This window comes from Anabas testudineus, chromosome 19 (assembly GCF_900324465.2).
Source record: "Anabas testudineus chromosome 19, fAnaTes1.2, whole genome shotgun sequence".
Lineage (NCBI taxonomy): Eukaryota > Metazoa > Chordata > Actinopteri > Anabantiformes > Anabantidae > Anabas > Anabas testudineus.
The window spans coordinates 1809072-1831950 of record NC_046628.1 but is presented as its reverse complement, the minus strand read 5'-3'; the positions used below and the strand labels follow the sequence as shown (position 1 = coordinate 1831950).

General features: G+C 40.7%; 1 protein-coding gene across 3 annotated transcripts; it reads right to left on the bottom strand.

Moving 5' to 3' along the window:
* Positions 1 to 321: 321 nt before the first annotated feature.
* Positions 322 to 22535, bottom strand: tmem94 (transmembrane protein 94). Of its 3 annotated transcripts, XM_026351998.1 has the most exons (33): positions 22428 to 22535; positions 21852 to 21929; positions 20623 to 21039; positions 18014 to 18133; positions 17690 to 17817; positions 16660 to 16796; positions 15838 to 16043; positions 15283 to 15434; positions 15070 to 15172; positions 14885 to 14971; positions 14659 to 14775; positions 13996 to 14052; positions 11575 to 11679; positions 11089 to 11262; positions 10647 to 10865; positions 10195 to 10507; positions 9581 to 9754; positions 9313 to 9415; positions 8995 to 9203; positions 8718 to 8899; positions 7856 to 7985; positions 7135 to 7250; positions 6911 to 7010; positions 6618 to 6726; positions 6337 to 6526; positions 6172 to 6249; positions 5870 to 5955; positions 5687 to 5768; positions 5428 to 5591; positions 4594 to 4688; positions 4411 to 4504; positions 3857 to 4027; positions 322 to 3440 (listed from the first exon to the last, which is right to left on the bottom strand). In XM_026351998.1, the coding sequence occupies exons 3-33, from the start codon at positions 20644 to 20646 to the stop codon at positions 3368 to 3370; spliced, it is 4098 nt and encodes a 1365-aa protein (XP_026207783.1). In that variant the 5' UTR covers positions 20647 to 21039; positions 21852 to 21929; positions 22428 to 22535; the 3' UTR covers positions 322 to 3367. The 3 variants fall into 3 exon arrangements, with proteins under 3 accessions (XP_026207783.1, XP_026207785.1, XP_026207784.1); XM_026352000.1 differs by lacking the exon at positions 13996 to 14052; XM_026351999.1 differs by lacking the exon at positions 21852 to 21929.
* Between the last annotated feature and the right edge of the window lie 344 nt (positions 22536 to 22879).

Here is a 22879-nt window from a genome sequence, read left to right as displayed (position 1 = left end):
CACTTTTGTATGTATTCTGTGAACAACTACATCATAGTTTGTCAGCCCGCTGCTTTCCCTACAAATCCACTGATAGAGGCATCACCTCCTAGCATGTGCATGACAGTGGAACAGCATAGCAGGTTCTACTAGAGGCCTGGTAATATACAGTGTCAAGTCCACGCTGAGCTGAGAACCAAACATTAGAACTATACATAACATGTACACTGGTGGAGACAGAGCATTCACTGGACCTTGCTCATGCAGTATAGTCCATACCTTTGTCCTGGTATAGGCGGTGAAGTAGAGGGTTTTAAAAAAGAAATAGTTTTTGCATTGTAATTGGTCTAAAACCCATCATCAGTAGTTTCATTCTGAATATTTTGTCTATCCCGACAGTGATCACAAATACGTTTGTGCCATAAAAGTAGAAATTCAAATTGTGCTTTTGCACATCTTTACTTGTACCTATTTTCATACAGACCCCACTTTAAATGTGGAACAGCTTGTGTAGTGTCACAACTAAAACAGTGAGAGGAAAAAAAACAAGTAAAACATAACAAAAAACAAACAAACAAACAAAAAAAAAAAAAACAACACAGGGCCATATCCAGGATTTTAGAAACATACCAATTTTCAAACACATTTTCATTTAAACTCCTGAGGTCACTGTTGATTTATTTTGTCACAGGCATTAAATCTTTATAAAGTTCTCATTGGAAAATGTTGAATTTAGTTTTTGGCCTAAACCAAATTCAATGCCAGTATCACAGTTTAATGTACCGAGCAAGGCTGTAAAATATTGATGAAAAGTCTGTTTTGAATTGTAAAATTCATGTGAGGTTTTTTTTTTTTTCAAATGCTCAGTGAAAGAGCATGACCTGTACTCAGTGCTAGCTACAGTCCTGAGGTTCAACCCAATAGGCCATGTTTATACCAGAACAGACCTCAGAAGTTCAGAATCCCCAGCAGCGCCGGGTTAACTCTGATTGATCGGTTCTTTGATTGACTGAAGTTAGTTTAGGAATAAGGTTGAGTGAATGAGGGAGAAGGATCTTAGAATCTGAGGTAAACCTGTGACATGTCATATGTAAATGTGACTCGATTGTGACATTATGAAAAGAAAAAAAAAATCCTATATTACATTATATATACATTTATCTCATAATATCAATATACATTGCAACATAATACATTTTGTGGAAAATAAATGGAAATATTGATCTGCCCCAGGCCCTCCCAGCAGCTTAATCCAGCACTGATTAAACAGATTTCCTTTGTTCTGTTTGTTGAGAGAGTTGATGTTTAGTTCTGAAGTAATGCATTGCCATGAGTCACCTTGTACATATACAGTAAAATTATTAAAATCATGTCCATTTGAAATAAAAACAGCACCACACACGATGCTGGTCTGATTGAAAAAGGCAGACAGTGATACAGACATCTGCTGCTGAGGGTTACCTAGAAATCAAAAGGCCTGATCACAGCAGGAAATAAAAACGTGCCGACAGCCGCAGATTGATGGGTGTGATCATGAAAGTAATCTTGATCTCTAGAATATGCTGGTCAGCAGATCAACTCTGAAATCTGGGGTCGTTTTCACAGTTTTGCTGATTGAGTCTAAGCAACTATCAACGTTTATACTTAACTAATGTCCTGAGCTCCTGTCTGTCGAGGTGCTGGGGACATGAAATGAGAAGACAGGCTGAGAAGGAAGGCAACTGAATGATATGAAGCACCTTTGGGAGGTCGCTGGTATGTTAAGATACCGAACTAAACGCAGTACAGTATGCAGTAAATCCATGAGTGGGGAAGGGACTGCACAGCCAACTGTGCGGGTTCAAAGTAGCGTGCTGGAACATTCATCATGTGTTAAAATCTACGTGTGTGTGCATTGAACATGACTCATCTCATTCAGTCCTTAATCTTCACTATGGACTGTGTTACAGCAGATCTAATCTTGGCTTAGCTAATGAACCATTTCATGTAAAGGATAATAAAATAATAGTGAACACTGCCTTGCAAGTTACCCCAGTAGCTGAAGGTCAAAAAAGGACTAGACCAGCTTCTTTGTCACATTTTCCAGAGGTAGTTACACCTTATTCTGATGCTAATGAAAGGGCTAAACTCCTTGTTATATATGCAACCACAGTGGTCAAGATTAAAGGAATCAAAGGGCAGAATAAAAGAAATAGATATGGACTGTGTAAAAATATATACAGTAAATGATATCGGTGCTCTGAGCCCGAGGCCGAAACCACAACATACTCAGTGCTTACTAGCTTTTACTGTTCTTTGTTTCACAATTTAGTGAAACCCAAAATTCTTAGACGTAATCAAGGTCTGAACTGAACCGTGGATTTGGAGAATGGTTACAACCCTGGAAAAATTAACCAATATTTTGAGAAATAATTTAAGAAATTATAAAAACTCAGCTCAATACTATAAAATATTATTATCACTCCCACTGGAGTAGCTGCACTGTTTTATTGGCTGACATTTTTTCCAGTGCTACTTGTCTTTGTTTTCTTTTCAGTCCATCGTGTATTCCTGAATTAGAATTAGAACCCAGCAGATATAACTCTGAATTAGGGGTAACTAACCTCAGTGGGATCTATCTCTTTAAATAAAAGGTTAAAAAATAAAGAAAAACAGACTTCTGAACGTCACTTTAAAAAGAAAATTCCAATTTTCAAAATATTATTTTAATAAACTATTACTAATAATGTACAATTTAAAATGAATGTGAAATTTGATTAGTTTTAATAATTTCTTGAATTATTTTATATGTATATTCATTTCATAATTATATTAAAATAATATAAACACTATAATATAAACACTTCCAGGGTTCCATAGAAAAAGGACCATTACTTTTAAACTGAAAAGCCACACATTAATATGTAAAATGATGAAGACTGGGCTGGTTTGATATATGATAAAATGAACTTCACAACAAAATCAAACTGAATTGTTCTGGACTGGTAGCATTCCTAGAGATGAGAGTGACCATGCACAAGGCTCTCAGAGATGGGGAACACACATGATAGTGAAGAAGTAGAAACATCCCCAGAAAACATTCCTCATGCCTTTAAAACAATCTAAAACCAGACAATAACTAGTTGCCTATTTTGGCTCTTTTCAATCGGAATACTTTGGAATTCTGTAATAAGGTCTGTTTTTAACAGACCCACTTTAAATATCTATTTATAAAACGTCCAACATAACATTTGGTTCATATTTCCCCCACGTGATAGTTGCAGTGCTGTAGGGCTAAAGTGAAAATGGAGGGTTCTACAGTGTTTGTACCCTGCGCTTCCCTGGTTTCCACAACGCGTTGACTGGTTCCCAGTATTGCTTTGACACTGACTTTCTCAGAAGGAAGGCATCAGAATGGAGAGTTCATCCCCAGCTTCGTTTCAAACTGCAGCTTCTGCCTCTTCTGGTATCGAACACGCACCCTGAAACAGAGAGGACAAACAACGGCTTATGATTGAGACAGAAAGTTGTGTAGTCCAGTTTCACAACACATCCCTGATCTGAAGAAGACGAGAGAAAATGAAAGATTCATCTGGCCACTAAATAGTCCTCAATAATCCTACTCTGATCGCAGCTGAATTTCCTGTAATACAATACTGTGACATCACCTTGTCCTCTCTGTGTGCTTCTTTCTGTTGTTCAAACGTCACTACAATCCAAATGATTTCTAATATGTTTCTCCTTCCTATCACTGAACTGTGGAAAACGTTATCTGGCTTTTGCCAGTTACAATGTAGAAAATATCATAATCAAAAAAAAACCTACTGCATAAGAAGGTGAGCCCAAACTTTTCCCTATTTACATGAAGATGTCTCTGTTTTGCATCTTTCCTCCATACCGTATCTCATGTAGCTTCACCACTTCGTTGACCACCACCACCAGCAGCAGAGACAGAGAGACCAGCAGCCAGGCGAGCAGTGGTATGTCACGCAGCTGAAAAGACATGAGGCTGCCCTGGTTGTGCCACAACAGGTAATCCAACGTGGCCTGAACAATTTGGCCAAGGAGACTAGAGGTGGGCAGGAAGAGAAGGTGTGTGAGTTACACAGACATGCTCAATGGTAATTGGATTTATTGTAAATGAGGATTTCACTCATGTTTAACTAGATTTCTCTGGTTCTAGGTTGGGGAGTACATGTTTATTATAGATGTAAATGGTCCAGAAACATGCACAACATGCACGACCATGGCTTTGTGTTGCGGTTCTGTCCTCAGGAACTGGAACAGGGCTGTCATTAACCAGTTACACCAAGGATAAACCTAACTTTAGTCTATGACTAAACAATAACAGATATGTAGTTCAACATAGTTGAGATAACTGGATTCTTCTAAATTATATAATAAATCATATAGATGAATTCTAAATTGTATACAAATAATGTGATAACTTACACCACAGGCACTGTGAGGCACCACCAGGTGTTGCTAAACGGACTCTTTCTCCACAAAGGCTGAGAGCGGTGAACATAGCTGAAGGAGATCACCACTGGAAAAACAAACAGAACGGATTAAAAAAACGTGAGTCAGCTTAACCACGCTTTACACAGCATAGAGTATGAAAGAGGGAGTTCCTACCTGTGTGTAAAACAAGGAACCCTGCCATGACCTTCTGAGTCAGCAGCAGGCCGTTTGACAGTTCACTGAACCAGTGAGGAGCGTCACTCGAGGAGCTGCAGTCACAGTAAAAAAATTACTCGAAAAAAGATTTGAGATTCAGAAATGCTCTGTTTTAAGCAAGTTGAGTGAGAGTTAGGCCGCTGAGCGTGCAGAGGTGGGTAGGTCGTTCCACCATCGAGGATCTTTTTAGGTGAGATGAGGGAACCATAGAGGGATTGTAGACCAGGATGAGGGAGTTCAGGTAGGCCGGTGCTGTTGAGTGACCACTTTGTAGGTAAGGGTCATGGCTTTGAATCTGATGCGGGCAGCTACAGGAAGCCAGTGAAGAGATCTGAAAAGTGGTGTAACGTGTGTCCTGATGATCAAAATTAGACGTGCTGCTGCACTTTGGATCATCTGGACAGGTTTGATGGTGCTTGCTTGTAACCCCATCAGTAAGACTGCAGTAGTCAAGCCGAGATATGACCAGAGACTGTACAATGAGTTGTGTTCTATAGTCCCAAAGGTAGGGTCTAATCTTTATGCCAGATATAATGAAATGAAATTACATCACTTGAGGTACGTGATGACAAAAACAGGAACTTGAACTTTGACCACCAAAAATCTGATAAGATTCCAGGTGGATATTTGATGCTCTCAGCGGGTTCCTGAGATGCAATATTTACAAGTATGGAAGGGATGGACTGGATGGACACAAGGGCACAGAGGCTTTAAACCTTTTACTATGAAAATCTGCTCAGTTTTTTGTTGAGCTTGTGGAACAATTAGACAGTTAGATAATGCTGCTCTTACCTGGCTTTGAATATGTGAAGGCAGGTGACAGTCGAGTTGCCAGCTAAGACGAGATTGAGATTGAGATTGCAGATTTCCTGCAGGGTAAACCCGAAGGCCACCAGGTAGGCACACATTGTCAGACCAAACTTCAACAGGAAACAGCCAAGGAAGTAGTTTTGGGTCTGGTCAAAGAGGAAACCATGAGCGAGGCAAACCAAAAATACAGTGCACTTCCTGTCATCTGTACTGAGATGATCACACGAACACATGATCCTACCTTTCTTGGAATGGCATCTAGGTTCTTCCCTGTGGCAACTGTCATGACTGTACTGTCTGGTGGCTTACCCAAAAGAGAGACACTGTGAACACAATACAAATGGAACATTAGTACGACATTCAGCACAACACAGTACCTCAGTATTAATTGGTCAAAGTTTTAATGTGTGTAAAGTGGGCTTACCTTAGAAGTGGACAGCTGAAGCAGGACAGCCACAGGATGTCAGTAGTGTTCAGTGGAGGAGGAAGCTGAGCCAGACAGGCTAAGAACTACAGATGAACACAAACAAAAACATAGATGGAGAGAAACACAAAAGGTGTATACTATTGCTTGACCCTAACAATTCATTCTCAGTGGGTGACTGATGTGGAGATGCTGAATCTGACATAAAAGAACTCACATATGTTTTGTAGTTTCTTTTGTGGCACCACAATTTTAATTTGAACAAGTTAATTGGCAATGATATAAACAGAGAAATGACAAACCTGGATGATGACCAGACTCAGCTGGCACTGCAGCAGGAAGAGGAAACATTTGCGGATGCCGTAGGTTGTGTGTCGTGCCTGAAACAGATTCACCCAAAGATAAATTAATGAATAAGTACAACAGTCTCCGGCTTACTGAGTATGTCGGGTGTGTGTGTGTCTAACCTGCTCTATAAGCTTTATCATGCTGACACTCTCTCCTTGGTGGAAGGTGACGGAGCAGCCCAGACTGTTGAGTTTTCCAGAGAGTCTTAGAGGAGACAGACCTTCAGTGTCAGAGTTAAATCCTCCTCCTGTGGCATAGCCAAACGTCTCCCACGAACACTGAGAGGGGTAAAGAGGGTCCAAAGCGATGCTGTGGAGGAAGAAGGATGAAAATTCACACGTGGGCCAATCAGAATTCATTTTGTGTGCTAACACATAGTCACTGATTAAATTTTGTATACCTGAGGTCACTCTGTAGGAATGAGCGACTGTTGCGGAAATTGGCAGAACTTCCCAGACAGCATGTAACCTCCCTGTTTTCCTGCATTATCTTCATCATCTCACACATGGCTGTGAGGAAAACACCACTGTAAATGCATTGCTCAAAAGCAGATACTACTCAGATACTTTTCCTCAACACAAACCACTTCATTGTTGAAGGACAGGTGAAGACTTAAGATTAGGTTGACACTTTGACTCATGGACTAACACAAGAGGAGAATTAATTAATATGTACAACACAAACAAAACTTACTGTCTGGCGTGCAGTCAGTGAAGAGTGGCACCAAAAGAGGAACATTATCAATGTTCTTCAAATGAGGGCGAACCTGGCGGATACCACGAGGTAGCTTGGCCTGACAAATTTCAAAATAAATGCTTAGACTACATTTGATGAGTTTCAGTACTGTATCAGTCTTTATTCTAAGGCTGATCTGAAGTGAGCCGTAGCTTCACTGGTTTTAATAAAAGTGTTTTTACCCTGTTGCAGTCCTCTAGGAAGCTGGGCACATCACTGTCTGCGGGCTGGAAACTGGTTAAGTCAGAGTGGACTTCCTCCTCAGGCAGTAGTGGACCTTCTGCTTCATCCCGAGAGTCTGATACGATGAGAGTTGACTAAAGTCAAAGACCTACTCTCCATAATTCAGAACCCCCAGTGTTTTCCCACACAGACTTTATTTAGGTGGGCCACTCTTAATTACAGTACTTGGACTGTGGCAAAGCACCTTGGCATAATTTGTCCTGTTAGAGTTTTATAATGAATTCAAAGTATTTAAAGTCAAGTTAACTGACACTAAAGCTCAGTCTCTCACAAACACATTGACATTAGAGCCATTTGTAAATAAGAGACCCAGCTTTGAGACAATTTATTAACAATTAGCAAGTGGACTGTTCATGGTAACATTATTAAAGAGACAGATGTTGGAGAGGACGAGGACAGCAGCCAAGATGCTGCTGTGGGAGAAGCTTCTAGTGCTGAAGCACCAGGTGAGACAGACGGCAATAAGAGAGGTGTTTATTATATCATTATTTTATCATAAAATAAAATAAAATAAATTAAATTTATTTATTTATTTATTTATTATTAAATAATGACTCTCCCAACCCACACTGATGGCTAAACCAAACGCACGATGAACAGCAGGTCATGAAATAATAACATAAGTAAAAGCCCCTACATGCATGACCACAAGTTTGGTACCTTGGTTCAAGTCATGCAGGGAGCCATGACTGGGGCTGGATGGAGCCCCATCATAGGAACTGTCTCCGTTGGGGGTCAGAGAGATGTGACAATTCCAGCCTGTCTCTAAACCCATCTTCTCTGCAAAAACCTGCACACACACAAAACCAGTGACATAAACACAAAATCGTATGGTACAGCATTCACACAGACATGATTTCTTTGCTGTGATGCACTTGACATCGTATACGTTCCTCATACTGCGTGTCCTCATAACCCCCCCCACCCCAATATTTTCTCAAATATGGAGTACCCCAGGTGTCTGTCTTTTTATTTCACCTCTAAGCCAACATACACACAGTCATATAATAAATTTCCACTGCTTTGATAATACTTTGTATTTAATTCTTGTGATGGGAGAAGACCCTTATCAGATGACTAAATTTGAGCCCCATCTACCTGCCATGAAAAGCTGCATGTGAATATGAATGTCACTTTTAATGGATGACTGTCTCTGTATGTCAATGACATCTGAGACTTGCTCCAGCAACCCCGCAACCCATCTTAGGAAAAGTGATTAGGATAATGGATGAATGGATGGTTGGGTCAGTTAGTATATACAAGCTATTACATCTGTTTGCTCAATTAAGCACTTCATCTTTTATTTCTTGTTTTTTCCTACCTTCCCTCTCTGTCCTGGAAAATACACATTTATTTAGGTGAATGCAGGAAAAATCATTGTGTTGTCAGCAGAGGCAGTGAGACAACAGAGTAAAGGGCCTATTTATTTTTTGAAGGAAAGATGATCATACCTAGATCATTGTGGCCAACATGAAACACAGATTATAAAATGTTCATATGAGCTATGTATTTGTGTGTTCACCTTGCTGCGGAGCTCATCCTCCATAGAAAAGTAAACAAAGCGGATGCAAGCAGTGACTAGAGCATCAATGAGACGGACTGTGTCCAGCCTCGCCTGGAACTGAGATGACACCATTCCCATGAAGATCTGTCCACTCAGGGCCTGAACACAGTCCTCACGCTCCACCCCCTCACCTATACCCTCTGGATATATGATGACGGAAAAGAAAAGAGAAAAGTTACAATATTCTAAAAGTTCCATTTAATCTGTTAAATTTGTCTCTCTATCACCAACTTACCGTCTGAGCTCCAGCTGTTCCTACAGGAGTTATGTTTGATGGGAGTGGTGGAAGGCAGCTCCACTCCAGAGAACAGGCATGGACCAGGGGCCAGCTCCACACACTTCCCATTCAGTTTGCTGGACAATGACACTTGCATCGGTTTGTAGGCGAAGGCTGAGCAGTAACCTGACAGACAGGCACGCTGGTAAAAGTCCAGGACCTTCTTTCTGTAACACAGAAAAAAGATAAAAACAGTTAAATATGTATGATGTAGCAGTAAAAAAATATCAATTTTTGCTTCAACATGAGCGTGATGAGTGTGAAAGATATATATACCTGTCTGAGCCTGATAGAGGGTAGATATCTGTTCCATCCCAGAAGTCAGTGCAGGCCTCCAAGATAAGATCAGCAGATCCATGTGACAGCATCTGAACGTTATCTACAATAAAAACATCAGACGCTTTGGGCATCAAATAAAAAAAACAACCTTATTTATTATTTGCAGCAAAATGTCCCAAATACATTTACAAATTAAAAACTGTACCATAAAGCACAACAGACCATTAGAATGGCACAGGAGGAGTGAAGTTTTAATTGGACTCACTGGAGGAGGAGTCTCGTACAAACAACGAGATGAGGTGGGAGATGGGAGGCTGGCGCTTGGTGAAGTAGTGAAGGCGGCGGGAGGTGAACTCCTTGGTTTTCTCTCCAGATGGCAGCTGGTACAGAGCCAAGTGGTTCTCCTGTTTAAACAGCTCCCTGGCACCAGGTGTGAACCCTGATACACACAAACACAGGAAAAGACAGATACCAATTTTAACACCTCATTGAATCTTTATTCATATGAACATATTTGTATTAACACGTCCTGTCAGTACTGATGTCTTTTTATTATATACTGTATGTATGTTTTGTTAGATGTTGATAAAATTCTTTCCTTCAAATCTAAAGTCCTATAAATGTCCTAAAAGCCGCTGTGTTTCAAAGCTATGAAGGTTCCAACTGAGTTGAATTATTTCTACCAGCCACTACAAAATCCTAATGTTTATTGTTTATTGATAGCATGTTTCATAGCAGGATCTGTTTTATCACTGCATTTTCACGACTTAACAGAAAACTAAATGGCAAACTGCACTCTGGCATAGAAAATGCAGCTCTAGACCAACTAGTTAAAAATGTAAAGCCAAAACCACCATTCAACCACTGTTCAAACCTCACCTATAAGCCTGGAGAGCTCACAGAGCCCCCAGGGGACGTATACTGGCAGCACGGTGCCGTGGCTCTCCTGCAAAGCCAGGTTGGACAGGTGGTCAGAGAACCGGCAGAGCTGCTGGGTGACGCTGGCATTGCAGAGGTTCAGCATGATATTGAGGCCCAGCGGCTTAAGGGAAGGCAGGTGGCACTGCCAGGAAAGGTTATCGAACTGGATGCTGGCTGGGTTCTGCTGGTCTTGTGACAGGCTGAGCATCTCCAAGTGGTAGTCACAGACAAAGTCCTCGGCCTCTGCATCCAAGCAACCCACCACAAAGTCCTGAGGACAAATGGGACAAAAATAAAAAGACAACTGTAATGAAAATGGATCTGTGTTAAAGACAACATTAGAACACAGCAGAAATAGTAAAGTCATATCAACCTGCTGAATGAAGGTTCATTCTGATAATTTTTTTTACCTGGACCTGGTCCTCTTCACCTCCCTCTGTGTCGTGGCTGAAGCTTACGTTGGATCCAGAGTGGTGTTTGGTGCGACCGTGTGTGGGCTGGCAGGCATGGCGAATGCGGAGTGTGTCAGATGAGCGAGCAGTTTCATGTGAAGTCTCGCTGGCCTCTGGCCTCTCCACCAGGGCGGACGACTCTGCTGGTAGAGAGAGCAGAGCCTCCACCTCCTGGGCCTGTACGGTAGTCACAGCCAGTCAGATGACTTTCTACTAGAAATAACCTTCTAGTGAGCGTTTACTTAGTTGACTTTACTTTTTCCAGCCCTTTACCCTCAATCGTTACGTAGTGAACACTGGGAAAAACATCCTCATAACAGTGGTATCAAACTACAATATGTCCTCATATCTCCACTGTTCATATCATAACATGTATGCATGCTTGTATGCAAACACACACCTCATCTCTGTCATCATCTGCTTCCATTCGACAGTAGGAGTTGACAGACAGGTCATCTCTGAGATCATCCTGGCTATTGTGAGGAGGTTCCACACGTCCACTGAAGAACAACACAGTCTCTGGACTAGGGTTAGGCCATGACAGGATACCCTGCTTGTCCACACAACACAGCACCTACATATGCACACAAAAGACTATTTATTTTTTTGTCTTCGGCAAAATAAAAATCAACTGAAAAATGCTGTGGTAATCTCAATGTTTACATTATTAGTTTACATTTTAGAAAAGTGGGATCATCAACAGCTGCTACTTGAACTTAACTATGGATGTCCTTTGTTCTGCATTTACCCCTGTGGGTATCACAGCAGACAGGGGCTGAATTCAGTTAGGTCACAGGTTTTATTAATAAGTTTAAATGGGCACTGTAACTATTGAGTCAATATACTGCTTGTATATGTCCCAAATGGTTTAACCTCTAATACTCACAGTGACAGATCCCAGAGTATGTAAAAGGCTGGAAGTGTAGCAGAGTGTCTGAGACTCTCCCTTTAAGACGCCAACCAGGTGCCTCCACACACAACGCAGCATCTCCTGTAAATTTGAGCACACACATGCACACTTAATAGAAATATTTATCTTAATTAGAAATAAGTTAGAGAACTGCTTTCTACAAGATAACAGAAGTAGGATGGAAACATCTTAATACAAACACGTACATAAGTAATACATATATTTTATTATATATATACACTTTATATAATATAAGTGGTATAGCAACTAAAATCGTTAGTCATTTGGACAAATTAACTCTAAGTAACAGGGAGGAAACAAATTAAATTCAGTTCTGCCAAAAAGACCAAATCAACTCTAAAACAGACAGTCAGTTTTGTGATTGATCAACATTATTAAAACAACAGGACAAAGCTTCTATGCTACAGTGCCAGTGGCAGGAGGTGAAACCTACAGTAGTGCAAAATGTGCAAAACCATTGTGAGAAATCAAAAACATGTACTTTACATGCAGATTTGAATTTTATAGTGGAGTGAGCCCAAAATCACTTGTTTGGCACAAACAAAAACAAGAAGAGTTTCTTAGACTTTTTTTCAGGAAGCATAAATAACCTACTTCTACTACTTTGTTGTTCAACCCAACTATATAGTTAATTTAAGTTCTATTTATATTGCCTCGCCATAAGCACTCCCTAACCATACAGTGACTTAAAAACACTGTAACCAACATAATGTAGGGTTCTGCAAAAAGGTATCAATGAACTACTGACTGATGACAGGGATGAAATACTGTACATTAGGTTCACACAAGCTTGCGCACAGCTCTGACTTTCACCATGTGTTGAGTACAGCCTACAGACATAGACTGGTTAACATTTTTAAACTGCTAAAGGCTCAAACTAAGCAGACAATTTACTAACCTATCTAAGCCTTAAAAGCCAGTATACAGTTATTTTAATGAAGTATGATTAAGTATTCACATGTATTGATTTTTTTTTTTTTTTTATGTTTGCAAAATGTTCTTTCTGTTTCTTGAGATGAATCTAAAACTTGACATATGTCAATCAGTAGAAGTAGTCTACAAAAGCTTGCTCCTGAATCCCACAACAACACTGAATGTCAGGACACAGGTTAAACCAAGCCAAGTCCAAAGAAGTCTCTGTAAACACGTTGTGATGAAGAATAGATCAGGACAAGTATATAAATAATTTCTATTATAAACCAATAGGTGTTAGTGGCCAGAACAATTGTGAAATTAAAGAACTCTGGCAGTTCACCTTTAGCACAACAATGACCTGAAGTGGCCCTGAGTAGCCTCTGGGAGAATCACCCAGGAGGATTCTGAGTTGCACTTACTGCCAATAAAGGCTTCTACATAGTTCTGAATTAAGGATGTAAATAATTATGTGCATGTCAGATTTCAGATTCAGTTTTATGAATCTATAAAATTCAGAATTTCTACATACAAATTAAGTATGAGTTATTGTGTGTAGATTAATGAGATAGATGTCAATTTATTCCTCTTATAATCTAATGTACAATGCACTGAGGTGAATACTTAGCGATTGTATAGCAGTTCATATACTGGATACAGATGGTACATTTATTTGATGCAAAAAAACATAAAAAAAACACTTTGACTGTAATTCTAAATGACACAAAGAAATGACACAAAGGGAGGAAAACCAGCACAGGCTCAACATGAGCTTGATTATTGGTCATGCAGTGTAGGCAGACAAGCAAATTGGGTAGGCCAGGCATAGATTGAATTGCCCCTCACAATCAATTACTATGTAATCAACTGATGACAAAACACTGATGACTTCAGATGATGATAGTAATCTAATGATGTCTGCTGACTTGCTTTGTTTTCTTTGATTACTTTAGCTCGGCAACAATGATTGGCTTTACTCAGGTGTTGTGACAGGTATCATAAACACAGGTTGTGTCACCATAAGACGACAGGTCATGAAGAGAGACATCCAGAGGTGCTCGGTCAAGACGTGCTGACTAACAATCCATTAACAAAGAGTGACCAATAACCAAATGTCAAAAAAGGATAATAATGAATTTTGTGCTGATGAACAAAAAAGAAAGCAAAATATAGTACTCAATCAAAAAAGCAACAAATAAACAAAAGGAAGTGAATACATTGAGAATCACAGAGGTGATCTGAGTCACAAAGTGTCCATAAAGATTTCCATGGCAGTGAATGCAAAAGATGAGAGCTGATGATTGGAGATGCAAGTGCAATAAGAGCTGTGTAAAAGGGGAGTTACACAGAGGGAGCTGAAAAGAGGGAGAACAGTGAGCAAGTCAAGGCAGGTGGGTTCATGTGGAGCTGGGAGACAAGCCAGTGGAAAAGGGGAGGGGGGAGCGAGAGAGCGAGAGGTTATACCTGCGAGGAAACCACTTCGGTGTAGCTGCTTAGAGTGTCCTCAGAGAACTTAGCAAGCTGGGGCAAGAGAAAAGTCTAGTTAAAACACAGAGGGAGACCTTGGCTGTGTCTCCTCTGTGTGTGAGTGTGCATGTTAGGGCTAGACTGATATGGATCTCATCTGACCAGTAGCCAGCACGGAAATAAAACAGTTTGCATTTCAAGTAACAGTGTTTGTCAATGTGTGTGGCTGAATGTGAGGTCAACCTGCTAAACCCGAGAATCACCGGTATAGGGAGCAGCTGCACTTCCGGCAACAAAGACCATGTAAAATCCTACTAAACATGCAGGAACCTAGACAGCCCAAAACAACAATTTCTACCTAAAAGAAACAGTTTAATGTTTTCTTTGACTCTGTGGCCACCTTAGAAATGTTTGTAGTAAACTACTGACTGCTGGAATCAAACCAACATATCAGTCTAACCCTACAGTATATGAGTGTGTAGATATTAGTTTAAAAATAGAGGATAAAAAAACAGTGTTAATAAAGCTGTGAATTGTGTCGTTGCACATGAAAATGTTACAGGTCACTATTGCGTGTGTGTGTGTGTGTGTGTGTGTGTGTGTGTGTGTGTGTGTGTGTGTGTGTGTGTGTGTGTGTGTATCTGTGTGTGCATCGCTTACCAGACCAGCTGGTGACACGCGGCTGAACTCTGCGAGGACCCTGGCCTCTCCAAAAGCATTCACCAGCACCCACATAACAGGGAAGAGCAGGGGCAAGATGGGCAGAACACCCATCAGCTGCAAATACAACGTCACACACAACATTTCTGTCATCTAATATGTTTTTAATTAGGATGAAGATTATATATGAAGTCTGGACTGTTGTTTTAAACTAAATAGGCTGTACCTGGAGTTGAAAAAAATTGTAGCAGGGAGGGGTGAGGCCAGGTGCATCAAAAAAGTAGCGGACTGTGTTAACTACCAGGAACGCCAGCTAAAGTCAGACACCATAAACATACATATTGAGTAAAATGAGGAAAATATTAAAATGAGAAAAATGACTCTAAATACAGTGAAAAACACACTGCTCACCAGCACAGCAGGACAGACTAGCTTGGTGATGACTGACTGCACTGTGAACCTCTCATTATCTAATACTGTGATTGGCCGAGACAGCGCCAACTCCAAACTGTTCCTGTTGAAAAAACAACTAAAAGTTGAACGTGTTCCGCTTTTTGCTGACACATGCCAATCAGTACAGTAAATCTGATCTGCTACCTGAAGCTCAAGATCTAGGCTCCCTACCTGACTGTGTCCAGTACTGGCGTCCGGACCACTCTAAAGAGGCGGTGTTGCTGGGGACTCTGGGGCCCTCTTTTCTCATTGACTCGTGGGGAAGGAGGTGGGGAAAATGGTGGGAATAAATCTCCTGGCTCCAACACAATGTGTTCATCATCCTAAGGAGGGATGAGGAAAGATTTAGCATCTCATACTGTTTGACATATTGAAAAATTCATTAAATATCTCTCCAGTAACTAGGTAAGAAGATTAATGGGACATATGACGCTACAGTGACGCTACAGTTGGAAACAAGGGGAAACTAGCTCACCTGGTTCTGTCTTAAGATAACCAAATCCACCTTCCAGCACTAATCTCATTTGTTTAACCAGCAGTGTAAAACTTTCTATTAGCTAAAAACACCTTCGAGTAAGAATAAAGAAAATATTTCTGCAAAATTCAAATGAAGAACAGAATTCAACTGATGCTACTGCAAGTAAAGTTCACTCAATATGACTGGATGTATGTCAGCTCAACACTGAAAGAGGAAGGGGCTCCGAGTATCTACACAGACTTACTGACCTTAATGCCTCGGAGTGATGCAAATGCCTCTTGGCCAGGTCTCAGAGCGATAATGTCTCCTTCTACCAGCAGACTGACAGGCAGATTGACCAGTTGGGAGTCACGGTAGGTCCAGTGAAGGGACCACGAAGGGGATGAGGGTGTGTACAAATCAGGGTACAGTGACTGGGCCCATTGCACTTCATCCACACACCCTGACAGGTAGTCTGGAGCAACGGTGGAAAAAAAAGTGAGCATGTAGATGGAGAGAAAGAAAAGGGAGGATGGCGTACATAAATGTAGTAACAGCAAACACATCATCACAGCCCACAGATGATTCAGTTCTCCTGATGGTGCCCACCTTTACAAAACTGGTGTCGCTGATTTTGTAAAGGTGGACAATGGTTCAGTCCAGGGTCCCCTAAAATCTGTTCCTGAATGGAGGTCGGGTCTGAACTAGTATAAATTATGTACTAAATGATTTTTTTTACAGAGGAGAAAAGTTGTATCAATAACATTCTAATAATACAGATTCTTGTTCATATTTTAAATGGTTCATTTAAAAGTTAGCTAGTTAGTTAGTTTCTTTACAAACAGGTGCTCTTGATTAATAGAAGATTAATACCATACCACAAAGTGATAAGTGGAATGTGGACACCTGAAGCTGAATTGCACACTACAGACAACAGTCTGTGCTCCTAAAACTCATGTCAATGTTGAGAAAATTAGCTACAAACAGTTGGGTGTATAAGAGAAGCTAAATAGTTAAGACTGTTTTGTACAGGAAGTTCAAAGGCCATCAATTTTGTGCATTTCCAGTAGTGCGGCAACAGCCTGACTCACCACTCAGCTGTGTGATAATGCTCTTGAGGCGCCTGACCATCTCACTCCTCTTCAGCCTCTCCTGACGTCCGACCAGCAGCAGGTTCAGCAGGAAGAGGAGGAGGAGGGCTACACCATTCACCAGCTCTACACCAGAACTGTAGAGGGAAAAGGCAGAATAGCAGACTCATAAGTATCAGAGGAATTACAACACAATGAGTGATGGATAGTTTTTAAACGTTGAGTGTTTAACTCTGTCTCATTTTGGTAGTGCAGTGCCCTCACAGCACATGTGACAGAAAGCAGCAGTTTGAGTTTTTATATATAAAGTAGTAGTATTGATTTAACTGACACTCTGTATGTTTCTTGTTGTTTTGTACACAACTTCATGTTAAACAATGCAAATACCCACATGATGGTACGTGTGCAATATCTGCCATATTCACAACAGTATAACACATTTACTGTATAGACAGTAATTGAGAATTTAAATGATTTACTTCACACTACTTCATGCACAGAGATAAACATCTATCCTGTGATTAATAAAAAACAAAACAAAAAATAGACTTGCTGTGCATTTTCAACTTTCTTCTGTTAAATTATTTTATTTCAGTTTGCAAAGATATTTTAAAACCAACAGTTTTCATTTTAATAAACAATAATAGCTCTGGTGTTTATGCTTAAATGTGACTGTGTGCAGTTCATACAGTACCAAACTGAAAGTAATGTGTAACTGTTACTAGGTCTGATCTAGTAAGATTGCTGTTGTGACTTTCACAGAAAAGTCACCATGTTGCTCATGCTGATGCATTCAGATGCCATCAGATCAATGGGCAGGAGTCCATGTCTGAAAGGTGAGTTCACGTCCTCCTCCTGCAACTATTAAGTCACAACAATAGAAACAGGATGCATTCGAGTGAGGGCAGAGCAGCTCGGGAAAGGCTAAGACTGCTGTGTGACACAACCAGAGCAGCAACATCGGGTGTTTGCTTAGCTGGTGATCTAAAACTATTTCTGACTTGTGTTTGTATCGCACACGCCCACATACCTGCCCTTTGGTTGGCTGCCATGGCAACAGAAGAGTCCCAGCACCACTAGTAGAGTGAGGGCACCTCCCGGCCAATGAAGGCAGGAGTGACGGTTTCCGTGGTAAAGGAAGCTATTCACCCACTGTTCCTGTGAAAATATTGTGAAAATAACCCAGTAGATGAGATTGAGGCCAGTGTGGAACACATACTGTGGCTTTTTCTGTACTTTTATCCTGATGAGGATTAAATAATCTCACGATGATGTAATTCAAGTTGAGTTTAGGACAGATTAAACATGTACTAAATTGAAGACTGACATACTGTAAAAATGCACGTGTGCATACCTGTGCAGAGGCTTGTCTGTGTGCAGATCTCTGGTGCTGTTCTAGCAGGCTGCTGAGCTGGTCCCGGAGCTTCAGCAGTGCCTGGCCAGTCGACAGGCCCAGGGTCACAGCATCCTCCTCCTGCAAGACGAAGATATACATTGTCATAATCTGAATCTTTGTAAATAAAGTGGTTAAGTAAAAAAAGTCAGCTGATAAGTTCATGGTGTAAATCACACAAATTAAATATAATTGTAATATGTTGTCTTACAACCTTGGTACTAAATTCTTTTCTGTATACAGCTCTTTCCCCAGCATACATTGTAGCAAGCCCAAGCAGAAAAAGCAAAGGTGTAATTACTGACATAAAAAACTACATTCCATTTAGGTGAAGTATTTCCAGGACCCTGTTATGGTGCACACTGCCACACACAGCTGCCATTGATGAAGGAAGAAGGTAAAGCCAAATGTAGCAGTCCTTTATTAAATGTTGAAATATTTCTGTTTGATCCTGCATGTATGCATCGTACAGCAAATTCACAGCCACAGCCACAAATATGACATACTGTACAGTATGTTCAGTATCTCAACAGATTAGAGAGTGAGGCCTTATATATGAAGACATCATTTGGGATGGCAATGAAGATCATCCACCATCTATTGAAGTGGTCCAATAGCTGTCAGCAGTAATAAAGTAAGTAACACTATGGTAGACCAGATCTAGTGGTTTAATAGCAAGAGTATACAGGATATCTCCATAGTCCATTGTGGACAGCAGAAAAATAAAAGCCCACAGCAGACAGATAATGTATGACAGATATTCAAATGACAATGATATTAAACTAAGGATGTCCCAAAGTGGTTTGTTCCTGAATCGAGTTATGTAGTATCGGTCGATCCATGCTGATGGTTGTGGTTCAAAATTAAAGTATAACTGTATGTTATTGGTATATGAGGGGGAAACAAGAAAATGCATTTTCTAAAACTGAAAGTGACCACTGAAAAGCAGTCTAGCCTCAAACCAATAAGATGGCAAAGTCAAGAGAGAAGAAAAACAGAGCCACATCTGATGTTAATGGGAAAGCGACATTTTCCCACACTTCATGTCAGGGTAGATATGTGATCCTATGCACACACACACACACCACACACACACCACACACACACACACACACACACACACCACACACACACACACACACACACACACACACACACACACACACAGTTATGAAAATATACACACAGGGTTCAGCTTTCAATCTCCACAGCCCACACACCCAAACTATAAATATCTTTCCATTTTCCTCATTTTTGTTGTTTTCCCTCAACAGGAATTTTTTAACCAGACAAAAGGGGCCTAAACAGCCTTAGTAATGGTGCCTTAACAAACAGAGAAGCAGGCAGTATGTGGCATCCCATGAATCTGTAGCGAAGAACAAATGTGAATTCAAACTACTGAAGGTCTACTTCTACGACTTCTAGGGCATTCATGTCTCCTTCAGCAGGACAGCAGCAACATGTTTCTGACTGTACCATAATGATTGTATGATGGCACACAACACATTGGTGGGGATGTAATGATGAGAAGAGCAACAAAACTCTTCTTTGAGCCTACTTAGCAATACAACAGTGGCTATGATTAAGTTCTTACACTCATTATGTTGGTCCTGGTAGTGAACTGCTCCTCTACACTATGTGTAGAAAATATATGAAGAGGTCCATTATATTTAAAAAAACATCCTGCAACTTGTTGGTGTGACAAGAGGGAGGAATTTAACTTCTCTCTCCATTTTCATTTTTCATTCACCTTCCTCTTTTCTGTGTGTACAGTATACAATAAACACTAGCACACACTGTTAATGGAAAGATTACTAAATGTATGACAATTTACCTTTTTTAAGCATAGCAGACTTTATGCTAGAAGCTTTTGAGTGTGGGCATTCAGACCATCTATAAATACTTTGGCCTTCAGACATGGTCAAATAACATGTCTCACGACCTAGTTTGTTTGATGCATGCTTTCCCTAGATAGTGGTAGTTCCCATCGCTGTAGCACACAGTATATCATGCAATGTAGGACTACTGCTGATACTGTTAATGCATTCCTAACAATTGTATGTACACATACATTTTTAATTTAAATGGCTGGCATGGTTACAATATATCTTATTTACAGGTTGTAAACAAGCCACTGTTTTTTCTCCCCTATCATCTATCCAAACTAAAATGTGTTCCAAAGTGTATAAATCTGAAAACACTGGCTAACATTTGAAGGCAAAAGTGTGGCATTTCTCTCTTACAAGAAACCAGACTTTGGAAGCCTAATTACTTAACTGCAGCTCAACTTTTATGACCGTGAACTTGCTTTTATGAAAACCTAAAACTATAGTGTATTGAGGCCTTAAAGACACATCTGCTCTTTTAGAGATTAGGTAATTTATTTCCTGAAGAGTGCCCCAAATAACTTTAGAAAAGCATAAATTAATGGTAGGAAACTTTCCAGCAGAGCTGAGATCTTCCCAGAGAATAGTTCAAATCCCACAGGGCCCATCATCTCAGTAAACAACTCTCCACCTCAGGGACATTTGGTAGCAAAGACAGTTGGTTAACTAAGCAACTAAACTCACCTGCTTCTTATCCTGCGGCTCCATGACAACCACAACCACTCAACATGCTCTGCTCCTCAAGCAGCCAACACCACCTGGCAGAGCCCTGTCAGTAGCGCTCTGCAATCTCCAGATCTGGATGTTGCACACTTGAGGCCCCGGCAGGATTCCACTCTGCCCACCGCCCGCAGAATCTCAAGTAGTTCAGATGTGAACGGAGGAAAACGAAGAGGGCAGGTGGGTGCAGCCTTGGTCCCCCACCTGGCAACACCTCATGCCACACCTTTTCTGCCAGTGTGACAGGAGAGACTCCCACGCCTGCAGGACCAGCAGAGAGAAGCAGGGAACTCTGGGATATGGAGTTCTTTTTTTATTTTGGCCGTTAATTGTTGTTCAGGTGCAGCACATAGATACTCTTCATAACATTTATGTGGAGGTCTGCGGAGAAAGGAAACAACATCAAATAAGTACATATTTTATTGCAATGTAAGCAATAAGGAATAAATTAGCTTCTAAATATAACTGTACTGACAGAATCTACTGTTCATCATCCACTTCAAGCTGCTTAGCTGAACTTAACCGTAATGGTGTACAGTATTGGGCCTTCAGTGACAGCACTCAGATGTTAGGACAAAAGCTCAGTTAAAAAGCAGACCAAGGCCCTGGATGTACTGACACCAGGTCCATTCACTCTGCCCACATAAGCAGCTTCCTCTGGCACATAAAACCCCACTGAACTCCAGCGTCAGCAGTCTCCATTGGTTAGACTGTTGAAAGTTGACAGTGCTCAGCCAAACAGAAAAAAGAGCCAGGCAGACTGAGGGTTGAGTGGGTTTACTTATTACAATGTAACACTGTGAGAAGGCTCTAACCCTAGGAGAAGGCAAAGTCAAACAAGAAACTAGAGTTTTACAGTATGCAGCTCCATAAAGACTGGCTACAAGAGGTGTTCAATTCAGAAAGATATGTAGCAATAGACCAGTTTCACAACAGATGTTTTCACTTGTGACAGCAGAAAAAGCATGGATGCTACTAAAAACATAAATAAGCACTCTGATCTATTTCCACTTAACAGTGAGCCATGCTAGTCATAGTAGGAACACCCTGAAACTAAAGCAGCTACATGAAATCCTGTCATTCATATTAGTAAGTCCGCTCCTACTGTGACATGATCTTCAGTAAAAAAAAAATGCATGTCAAAGGTTTAAAAAGTCAACTGCATTCATTGTATGTCAGTCTTTGTCACTTACAAATCCCGTAGATCTTCCAGATCTGGCAGAAGTGTCTGGCTGAGATGCTTAGCCTCGTCGTCTTAACTTGCACGTTACCTGGAATAATCAGTCACAATCAGCTGTGTAGTCCTCAACCAGGAGCTCTAACAACAAACTGCTACTGCTACTACCAGCTATGTTTAAGCCAGTTAACCACAACCAAGACAGCCTCTAAAGGGTTTACTCCACTGCTAACTAGCTAGCTAGCTAGCTTAAATGTTCGTTATTTTTTAAGTTACCCACTGGATTAACGTTAGGTGAAATTCCAAGTAAATAACCGCTCGGTCGAAAACGACAGCTCGAGTTGCCTGGCTTAAATTTTCTTTAGACAGCCTTTATGTTGACAACATATCGTAAGAAACGTTTGTTAATTGAACCACAGAGTTTTAACTCGTCCTTTCTTTATACAGTAAAAACTGGCATCGCGACGTTCCCCTGGTGTCAAAAGCAGATGCTAACCGCATAGATGCTTCGACATTACAACACAACACACTGTTACAACACTGGATATCACAACACAGTTCGCAGGTGTGCAAAATGAGCCTGTGAACTCACCTTCTCTTATATCCAGGGCGTTGTCGGTAGCTTTTAAATTTACGTTTTACTCTCAAATGCAGCTACTTCTGAACCCGCACTGCACAGCAGCAGCCATGTTGGGGAGCGTTCTGCCTGGAGGAAGGAGCAGCGCGCCCTGATTGGATGACGGTAGAGTACTCTGCTCTCGTATTGGCTTAGATGGGAGTGGGCGTGTCGTGGTGCGACAGCCTTTACGGTTCTTTTTTCAAACAGGAAACTCGAAAACTTCAAAAACTTAAGAGCAGTGTTCACTAAACTGACATTTATGATCACAAGTGATGACTTTCTTTTTTGGCTATGTGCAGTAAAGACATTAGTGGAATCATGGAAACATATCTGCCTTGCCTATGGAAAAAAAAAACTTGTTGTTGTTTTGTTTGTTGTAGGCTTACTCAACCTTTAATTTACTGTAAATACTTCTGACCCAGTCA